Source organism: Gavialis gangeticus, unplaced genomic scaffold, assembly GCF_001723915.1.
Source record: "Gavialis gangeticus isolate Ggan-Ray unplaced genomic scaffold, GavGan_comp1, whole genome shotgun sequence".
In the NCBI taxonomy this organism is placed as follows: domain Eukaryota; kingdom Metazoa; phylum Chordata; order Crocodylia; family Gavialidae; genus Gavialis; species Gavialis gangeticus.
Window position 1 is genome coordinate 124512365 of NW_017729024.1, and position 11167 is coordinate 124523531.

General features: G+C 43.4%; 1 protein-coding gene across 1 annotated transcript in view; it reads left to right on the plus strand.

Moving 5' to 3' along the window:
* The window catches only part of PGM5 (phosphoglucomutase 5), a 201287-nt gene extending 191050 nt beyond the window's left edge, over nt 1-10237 (plus strand). The window contains exon 11 of the mRNA XM_019517663.1: nt 8701-10237. Coding sequence (XP_019373208.1) covers nt 8701-8790 — 90 coding nt within the window. The 3' untranslated portion in view covers nt 8791-10237. The remainder of the gene's footprint in view (nt 1-8700) is intronic.
* The last annotated feature ends 930 nt before the right edge of the window (nt 10238-11167 follow it).

Sequence of the window (11167 nt, forward strand, 5' to 3'; positions counted from 1 at the left end):
GGGCTAAGATGAATTTTGGGGTGGCTATAGCCCCCTCAGACCTCCTCCCCAGTGCCACTCCAGCCCATCGGGCACGGATGCCCACCCTGCCTCGCCCTTGGCAGCAGCAGCACCAGGTGGGGAAAGGGTCCCTCCCCCACTGGAGCCCAGGGCCCCATTAAATCTTAATCTGCCTCTGAGGGGGAGCCCAGGATCAGGTGCCCCCTGCACCAGCAGTAAGTTGTGATGGGATCTAATGCATGATCCCACAATCATGCCTCTTGCCATGCACATATAGCAAGGCAGGAGATGCAATTGTGTGGATCATGCATTAGATTCCATTGTGCCTTTACCTGCAAGTATAGAGGGGGCTTAAAGTGCCACCTTGCCTTCTGCCTGATATCAGACAAACTACCTCTCTGTCTGGTGTCTAATGTAGAATATATCACCACAAGAAATGGTCCAGAGCTCATGTTGTGTAATGTTTAAAAACAGAAAAGAGCTGGAGTGGGAATGGGTTTAAGATTCACAGTTTCCCAGGTTATCAGCTAAAACTTAAGTGGAGAAATTTAGATTGGAGAAGAGAGATTAGTAGGAGAGGAAGCTAAACAAAAACATTTGGTAAATCAGCCATCTTCATGTAACCCCAGAACATCAAACTTTAGGTTACTTTTGTTTACATTTGAACTACTTGTTTCTCTCTCTCTAACATGGAAGAATTTCTGGGAATAACTGTCCCAGAAAACTGAGTACTATAGGCCCTTGCTACTGTAACTCAGGTTAGAATTCTGCAGTTAGATTTGTGTAACATAGGGCACGTCTACATGAGACACTAACTGCAGTAGCCTAATGATACTGTGCAGTAGCACATTACAGCACAGGCAATGCTAATACGCTATTGTCCAGTGCTATTAGGCTACTGCACAGTAGCGTCACTAAAAAGGCATGTGCCAGTGCTCCTGCGCAGTAATGCCAATTACTGAGCATTAATTTAGTGATTGATTATAGAAGTACTAATCTTAATGTAGAGTAACTACTGAGCATTAATGAACATGTAGACACACCCACTGGTAAGATAATTAAACCACTCCAGTGTACTGCTGGGGGTAAATCGTACCCCTGGATCCTGTGCAGCAGCTGCATAAGCTAGGAACAGGAGTTATACATAAACCAGTTTAAGTGATTGGAAACTGGTTTAAACCTGTAACAACACAAGTTCAGCTAACAGAAACAGGTTTCAAAATGGCCGAACCCAATTTAAGATACACCTGGATGGATATAGTATCAGACTTAACTGATTAAGGTAAAAGCAGTTTATGAAACTTCTGTCCCAGATCCCCTCCCAATTCAAATTACTTCACAGTCCTCTAGCATTCCAGGATGCTTTGCAGCCCTGGGCTGTGAGTCTATTCCAGCAGAGCAGGGCTGTCTCCACCTACAACTGTCATACAGCTGAGGCAATAAAGCATCTGCTCTCCATCCTGCTTCCTGCCTGCACCTGTCAGCCTAGTGGGACTGGGGGCAGGCGAACAGACCTCCAGATCCTCCCCCCCCAGCCTGGATCTGCATAGTGCAGGGTGGTGGGGGAGAAGCCCCCATGGCAGGTGCTTTTCACCCCCTTGCAACCCAGTGAGTGGGTTGGGATTGCCCCAGCTCTGCCCCCTTGGCAGCTGCCCACCTCTGTGAGGGGCCAGTGGGGATGCACCCACTTGGCCTGGCACCTGCCCCACCAGCTGGGTTCTGCACAGTGCAGAGTGGGAAAGCCCCTGAGGTGGGGGTTCCCCGGTTAGTGTAGCCACTTAGTCATCCCCAGAATACAGGACATCCCCTTGGTTGGGGGGGGGAACCACTGGCCCCCTCAGCCAATCAGTGGCAAGGGGTGGGGCTAGCCTTGGCCAATCAGCAGTGAGGGGTGGGGCCACTGGACCCCTTGGCCAGTCAGCAGCAAGGGGCAGGGCCACCACAAAAAGGCTAGCTACCTCCCTCCCTCTCTGACTGGCATGGAACCTTACTCCTCATGGCTGTGTACCACTCTACCTCTAGGCACAACCAGTAGAATTGTGAGGAGAAATGAATAACATGTATTTCCACCAATGACCTGAAAAACAGGACTTCTTGCAGTCCATTCCTCATTTAGAAATGGACAGGGGAAGGGTTTAAAAACAAAATGGTCTGGTGTAAAACAGGACCAGTGACCACCCTATCTTTAGTACCCCACACCTGGTTGCACGGGCAGGTACCTGGCCCAGGGAACTCCCTCTCCCTCCCTCCTGTGGCAGTAGCTGAGCAGAAAGTGGGGACTTCCCTTTAGCTCCCTGGGACTGCTCTGGGCTGGGGAAACCTGCTAAGGTGGAGGTTTCCCCCAGGTGGACTGGCACTTAGGGGCATTGTTACCAGATTTGCTTATCACTTTGGGGTGTGCTAATTTATTAGGGGTACATTTTAGGGTCTTTGTAATTCTATCAATATGCTGCTTGTGTTACTTATGTTTCTATATGGAGCTGTAACTTTCCCTTCTGCAAGTCCTCACCCCCAATGGAGCTGTCTTGCAGGACGCAGTTTCAATGGGGCTGGGTTTCTCCAGCCACCAAATCAATCAAATACATGCACACACACACAGAGATTAATGTGACATGCCTGGCCCAGCCAGGTTGACCAGCATGTACAGGCTGACACCCTCATATGCCAGGAATCAGTTCATTAAGGTAATAATAAAATGCAGTCAGACACAAGCACGCAGGTGAACAGAATACCTCTGAATCAGAGGAAGTAGAGAAGGAAAAATATACCCGATTACCACCAGTTTGACTATAAAAGTTATTTATTGCTAAGTATATGAAATTTATAATGGTACTAGTAGCAATAGACATGCAAGAAAAAAACAAACAAAAACAATTACAATATTTCCCTGGTTTAATTGAGTATTTGGGGAAACCTAGCTCAAGCTTAACTAATAAAATTCAGGTTCAGAAAGCTATGCCTAGAGAGAAAAAGAAAAAAGAGAGAAAGAGGGAGAAAAAGAAAGAGAGAGAGTGAGAAGTGAAATCCAACCATTCCAAGGCACTTGGGTGTTTTGTTGACAGGCAAAGTTCCTAGCACTATCCTTGAAGGTTAAACAGGTGACTGAAAGAGACAGTCTGCTTATCCCAGCTTCTTGAGAACAACAGTGAATGGTGTCAGAGAGATTTCTCCCTCTTGAAGCATACTTTTCTGCTTTACAGCTTTCTTATACCCTTAGTTCAGCCTCTTCAAAGCATTCTTTTAATTGTGTAAATCAAGAGGTTCCCAAGCCGTAATTGACAGGGAAAATCCTGTTATATAAATAGTTTCAATTTACATGAATTACCTTTTTCAGTGACAAGAGGTTATCTGGTTTGGAACTTCTCAAGAAACTGATTAACAGCCAGGAAAGACATAAAGTTTTAAGGAGTAACCAGACATGTAGGAGCCAGCTTGAAATGATTATAAATATAAAAGATATACTGGAAGGGATACCACATTGTTTCTTCTCAGATGGCCTAGCTGTGCTTGCACTGTTAAATCAGCATCAGTGCTTTGTATTTTACCTGTTGTGAACAAGCCTCAGCTTAGCATGACTTTCAGATCTTACTGTGGTCTTTTAACATACTTAAGGGGATTACTTGGAGTAATCATAAACTTTGTGGGGAGGACTTCCACCAGTCATCCCGGGAGAAGTATGACAACATTTGTGGTTAGGGCTGTAACGGGCTGAACGTTGTGATGAACCCTTAACCATTGTTCAAAATTTGCCTGTACCCCCCTCTGACTCGGTCTCTTGCCTCAGCATTCCCTAACCCGGCAACCAAGTTTTAGTCAATTAAGTTTAAATAGGCCTCCCATACTGGGACCGGGGAATGTACAACCTGAGATGCCTGTTAAACTTTTCTTCTGCTTGGTTCTGGTTAGATGAGATAGGGGGGCAGAATAGAAAAAGTCCTTTGTAAGTCCAGTAAACTGGGTGCTCAGGAACACAGAGCTGACAGGTAACAGCAGGGGGGCTCAATCCCCTTCAGGGAGACAGCATAGGGTTGGGGGGGGCGTGTGCTGAGCAGCCAATCAGGGATGTCCCCACTCAGCTGTGCTCACAATGGTGGCCAGGCTGGGAGGTAGGCGGTAGCAGTCCTGACCTTCTGGACTGGGTCAGTATAGGCCTTTCTCTACCTTTCCCAAATGAAAACTGAACATCAGTTCAGTTCATTATTGGTTCAATCTGTGCAGCTTGGAGAAACCAGCAAAGGCTGAATCGATTCTGCCTCAGGCTTTTTGACTGTCTGTACTTGGCCATAAAGCTTTAATAGCTGTGGATCTTTGCCTTGCTGTGACATTCTTTTAATAACTGGCTAACTTTTGTTATTTTTCTGTGTGATAATAGAAGACAGTAGAAAAATAGGTAGTGCTTAATATCTTACAGATGGCAATGTAAATAAAAGCATCTGGCCCTGTGTTATGAAGTCTTCCCACACTGGGGCATTTTAAGATGCAAATAGCCCATAAATACAAAGGTTGGCCAGAGGACTTATATTAATTTGGTTTTTCCTCTACATCCATCCTTATTCCACAAGAGAAAATACAGAGATGCATGAAGGATGTGGAAGAAAGTTGCAGTTATCTGTTGCTTATTAAAATGCTTTGGATCCCAAGATGTGCACATGCTCTCACTATAGGCTCTTATTTTTAACTTTTCCCAGGCTTTTGCAAGAGACATTAACCAAATTATGAGGCTTGGGGTTTTTTTTCAAAGATGAGACTTAGATTATAGATTGGGAGGAGAGAATTTCAGAGCCATACAAAATATTTGAGATTAAACCATGAATACTCACTTACCTGTGCTTGGCTTTCCTTACAGACATGAACACAGGACACATTTGTCAAAAAAACTTAAGATCTATGCAGGTTTCAAGCAAACATGGGCAGTTTAATTTTTTTTTTTTGCATCAGAATCACAAGCAGTTTGTTTTCTGTGGATGATTGCTTGGATTTAACTCTGCCATTAGGATGAGGATTTTCAGAGGCAGCAAGCTGCCAATTCATCAGGGACGGGGCTGAGTAGCAGGCCAGCTGGGTGGAGGGGGTAAGAAGGAATTACCCTTGGCACAGGGCTTCCTGTGGCTGGGGGCTGGGGCTGGGCAGCTCTGTTCCTCTGCCCCTGTAGGTGGGAAGGGGGAAGCAGTATCCTGGGCTGGTGTCAGCCCCTGCAGCAGGGGTCTGCCCGTGGAAGAGGAGCCCCACACCTCAGGAGATTTCCCCTGCCCTGGCCCAGGACGCAGGCTCCAGGGCTGACAGCTGCAGGCAGGACACAGGCTGGGGAGCGTAGGCTTTGCTGCTTCAGCTCTGTGATGGCTCAGGGGTGGGGCTGGTTGGCTGGCCAGAGGCCAGCAGCAGAGGCTAGCCCGTCCATCCAGGGGGCTGGGGGGAGCAGGGGAGGCACAAAGCATCCTAGGATGCTGAGGGACTGCAAGGTAACTTGAGTCAGAGGAGCTCTGGGACAGAAGTTTGATAGACCAGTCTAACCTAAATCAGTTAGATCTGATACTACATCCATCCAAGTCTATCTTAAACCTGGTTCAGCCTTTTGCAACTGGTTTATATGCATTGAACTTCTGTTACACTTTTAAGCCAGTTTCCAATCACTTATACTGGTTCATATGTAATTTCTGTCTGTAGTGCATTTGTAAGAAGCAAATAATGTAGTTAAGCAATGTTTGAAAACATGCAACCACAGTAGAGGAATAAAATACTTAGGGAAAACAGTTAAGAGTCCTGAGTGAATTGGCACTGGCTGTTAGCCAAAGTATTGAATGTCTTTTGTTTGTTAGGAAGGCGGGGAGGATGTTTGTTTTCGTCTTTATACTTTATAAATGCATTTTATTGCTCATGATATCAGGGGACTAATAAGACTGGTGAGAATTGGGTGTATTGTTTTCACTTTACATCTCCAGTTTAGAAAGACAGAAAGAGGCTTTAGAGCAGTCATTATCAGAAATGGGGGCAGAGCCAGAATAAGTCTAAAGCCAGTGGGAAGACAAAGATGCTTCTGTGCCTTGACAGCCCTCCAGGACTGAGGAGTTTTGCAGGCCATTTCCCTGTCTCCTATGATGGGGCAGTGTCCTTTCACCCAAACACACCCATGATATTTCTTTGATATCCCCATGCTGGGGAATGATTTTGTCCAGATCTTTGAAACTGGCTCTTTTTATTATTTTACTTTGCAGTGTTTGCCAACAAATATTAGATTTGATCTTCTGCATACTGTGTACATGAACTCTGTGCCATTGTTTTCTATTTCAGCAATTTCACAGTAGAAGCAGATCTAGACATATGGGCTAGGGACAGGCATTCAAAAAGCCCAAGCCTGAATTGATTCAATCTTTGCAAAGATTGAACTGATTTTCAAGTAGCTAGACATTCACTTTTTATTCAGAAAATGCAGGCACATGCTTACAGTGGCTCAGGCTAGAAGTTGAAGGGTGTTAGAGTGAGCCCTCCCTTCCCTTCCACAGTGATCAACTGAGGGGGGGAGGGCATGACCAGGCCCTATCAGGATGCTATGATTAGGTAGGGGTTTAAACCCCCACCCTGGCCTGCACAGCCCCCAGCCAGAGTGTGCCTGGAGGGGGAGGGGGAAGCAGCCCTTGTCAGGCTTTTCCCTGCTCGCTGCTTATGGGGTGGGGAGTGTTGCCAGCCCCCAGCCCATGGCTAGCACTCTGCGGTAAGTGGGGGGAGTACTGCTTGTGTGGGCTACATGCATCTGTTGATGATACTGGGTTTTGCAGTCTCCCTCTCCCTCCTTTTTCATACTGTCTGCAGCAAACTAGCAACACTCACAGTTCACATTCATTGCAAACCCAGTCATTTCTCACACCTCTCTCTGTTCCCTTTTGAACACTTACAGATTGAGGGCTTTGAAGCAAGCAAGCCAGTATGGGGGGGCGGTATCAGAACTCAAAGCTTATCAGCCCATCAAGCCCTACAAAAGAAAATAAATGCATCTCTCTCATTAGTTTCAAGCTCTTCTTATCTGCAGGATGCATTTGCATTTCCAAGCCACTGGCTTCTAGCCCTAAGTGAACACTGTTTTGTCTGCCTTTGTTCCAGGAGACATACACCTCTCAGCATTAGCTAGCATGGTGAGGGGCATGGCCAGATGCCGGCTAGGGTCCATGCCACTGGGGTCTCTGCCATGGGAGAGAGGTGGGGGGGGGGTCCCTACTTGAGCAGCAAGTGGTGAGGGCAGGGTGGGGCAAGAGGAAGCCTGGCAACCCCCACCTCCTTCTCAGCCAGTTGGAGCTCCAGCTAGGGAGAAGAGGGGTGGGGCCAGCCCTGCTCTCTGGAGCAGACAGCCCAGCCCAGGCCTGAAAAGCATGCTGTGGGACTCTGATTTAACTTAAACCAGGAAGGGGTCTGGGACAGAAGTTCCATTAACTGATTTGACTCAAATCAGTCAAGTCTGATAGTACATTCAACCAGGTTTATCTTAAACCAGTTTCAGCCATTTTGAACTTCTGGTTTATGTGCACTGAACTTATGTTCTGTTACAGGTTTAAACCCGTTTCTGATCACTTGAACTGGTTTATGTGTAACTTCTGTCCCTAGCCATGAAGAGTTTTTTGAACTGTGATATGTCAGAGTGATCAGTTAATGGGGTTCTGAAAAATGAACCCTGACCATAAATTCTGTTGCAACCAATGACACAGCAAATCTGAAATAGCATTACTTCATCACAGTGTGTACATAACTAGTTTGGCTCTATTCCTTTCATTTAGCAATCTATACAAAAAAAGCTTGTTGACATGCAAGCTCCAAGGCTGCAGGCACAGTGACAATGTGATACCATTATTAAAGTTATAAACAGATCATTTGAATGTAAGCTGTATAGGAACATTGATAATTTTAAAACAAAAATCACCAAGGATTAGAAACTCCCCACCCTTTAAAAAATCCAAAGTTCAGGTAAGTTAGAAGGAAACAACGTTTTGAAAGCCAGGATTTTAGCATATTGTACTGATCTTCTAAAAGTATAATATCTGAAAATTCCCAGTTGAGGTTCCGATACAAACCTCATCTCCGCCCCTTTTTCTTTTTATGTCCTTCAATTAACTGAGAGAAAATACCAGGAACTACCAATTAACAATATTGAAATTTTCCTTTTTGCAGTTGAATTGCAATAGTGCTGTTGCATATCTGCATCTCCCTTTCTGGTCTCACATACAGACAGATGCTGGGTATATTTTATCACGTTTCATCACCTGAAGCGATTGAGATTTCATAGTCTTTCTAAATGTTGTGTCTGGTACAGTTGCATGTAATTTTAGCCATATGAATATTTTGATGAGTCTTGCTAAGTTCCTTGCCTCAGTATTTTGAGGCACTGAATTCCAGAGGTGAACCATGTAGTGTGTGAAAATACCATTTATATAGTTTCAACTCTACACCCATAAATTATTCCAGGTTTGTGACTCTAGGTGGTTTTGTATTGCAATTTTCACAAAGAAATCTACAATTACTCTTGTGTTTTGACATTATCAATATGATGTCTGGTATCTGTTCTTTCTGCATATTTACTGTATTTGAAGTATAAAGTTTCACAGGGTGTTGCTTACTGCTGTTCCCAAGATGGAAAAATTAATAACAGGTATCTAAAATCATGTGTTTCTCAACTTTTCTCCTTAACATAGTTTATTTGTGTTTCATCTCTTCTAGGCTGTGCTGAGTCCTCTCATAGCAATCGCACTCAAAATATCTCAGATCCATGAAAGGACGGGACGTAAGGGACCGACCGTCATCACCTGAACTCACAGAGCATCATTAACCCAGGGCCAAAAGAGAAAGGGCAAGGAAGAGGGATAACCTTGCTGAAACATGTTAACTGTTTGTGCCTTGTATGACTTTAAATGTTTTAGGGAATGGGAGAGGGGTGGGAAGAAAAATTCAATATAATTTTGATCATATTCAGATGCATTGATCTCCAAAGGTAATATTGTATTGACTTCTATATTATAGCAGCCATATCTTTCTTTGAGACAAAAATAACTAAAGAAAAAGCCCCCAGCCTTTAAATTAGTGTGACAGAAAGGGTTGATTTTTTTGTATTGTCTTTATCCTTTGAGTGAGAAGGGTAAGAATGATTTTGAACTAGGCAGATGAGGAAAGGGATTACAATACAGGCATGTGTTTGGTGAATATCATTTGTAGTTCTTGTCACCTCTTGCTAGTCTGCAAAGAAATCTTTAGGCTGTCTGAGTTCCAGGGGCAGTATATTAAGCTTTGCAGAGGATGCATTTTCTAACTTTGTTCCACTTTTTTCTTACCTATCTATAACCTGGCTCACAAATTCACACTGATAGCAATGCTGTGTATATACATGCATACTCTCCCAGTGAAAGGTGCCATTGCTTTCCTTAATTTCTGTTTGGAACCATATCAGTGTGACTTATGTCTCCCACTAGACTTTCCTGAATTTAAGTCTTTTCTTTTAAAAGAGAGTGCTTATTGTTTTGGAAGTCAAAATAGGTTGAAGAAGTCTCCTTCTGTTAATATGTTAGTCATGGGAGCCTCTGCTGCCTTTTGCAGTATTTCTTATGTTTGCGAGCATATCATAGTAGTGCTCACTGTGCTTCGAGGGAAATTGCTACAAGTTTAGTATATTTCTCATAAATGGATTATCATGGAAACGTTATAAAGCTTTTGAAATCCATCTCATGGGATATTCACTCATGTTCCACTTATCAGGAATAGGTATCTAATGAAGAGGTAATAAAAACAAACATTAATGAATTAAATGAAAATACAATACTAAACTTGTTGGGCTCAGATTCTATTATATTTGTTGTGACAGAGGCTCATGGGATAAACAGTTGTGAAGGGGAATAGGAGGAGAAAGACCCAGCACAAAGCAGAGAAGTAGGCATAGACTTGTGCTTTTACTGCTTGTGAAATTACACTGCAGCTCTCACCACGGTACCTAGCTTTGTTCTGAACAAGAACACAAACACTTTGTGCATGTGACTTGTTTGAATGTTTTGCTTCCTTGGGAACAGAGTGTGATCACTTGTCATACATAGCATTTGTCAAAGGCTTAGTGCAATTTGACTCTTTGCAGCATGTTATCTCATTGTGATTGTCAAGATTTTAGTGCAATTTAGATTATGTTGCAGTGAAGGAAATTGTTTTGGTCTCTTTCAGCACTTCTGTCAAAAATTGCTCTGACATTTAGTATCTAATAAAGTGGAATGCCAGATTTCTGTCTTAATACCTGATTGTGGACAGGACACACTGCACTTTCATGCATACTCATAAAACTGCCTTTAATAGAAATACATTAAATACTTAATTGACTATAAATAGAGGAGACATTGATGTTTTTAACACAGTATTTTCCTACAGTATCATTAAATATTCTTAGAAGTCAAAAGAGATTCTCTGGCTTCGGTTAATTTTGGAAGGCATTATGGAAGGCATCAGAAGGCCCTTGCATCTTCGCTACTTATCTTTAAAACCTGCATTTTACCTAGGCCCACTTTACACTTCTTCCTGTTCCTCCACTGTTATTTTAGACCAGTCAGACTTACACAACTGCAGGTGCAGCTCTCTAGACTCTGAGAGAAATTTCCATTCAAAATGCTGTCCCATTGCACTAGTCACATTTCAGCAAATCCTGTCAAGACCTGTGCAAGTATTTTTTAAACTTTGCAATGTAACGACATGGCCTCAGATAATTAAATAATTCTTGAGGTGATTGCCTGAGGAAGGTGAGTTTGAATAGAAAGCTCTCCATTTTCTAAGCCTCTACAAATTGAGATTGCTAGAAACATGATGTACTGTGCCCAAATCCCATAAAAAAGACAGAGAAAAGCCTCCTGAAGAAAAGATAAATCAACCATCAACCAAAAATTACAAAAGTCAGCTTGTATTGTTGCCTATACAGTGAGTATGTCTACACGAGATGCTAACTGCGCAGTAGCCCCCTAACACTATGAAGTAGCTCATCAAAGCATAGACAGTGCTAATACGCTACCGCACAGTAGCATCACTAAAAAGGCGGTTGCCGGCACTTCTGCACAGTAACTAGTTACTGCACATTTATTTAGTACTTGCTTATACAAGTACTAAATTAAATGTAAAGTAAGCACTAGTGAAGTGCATTAATGAACATGTAGACACAATCACA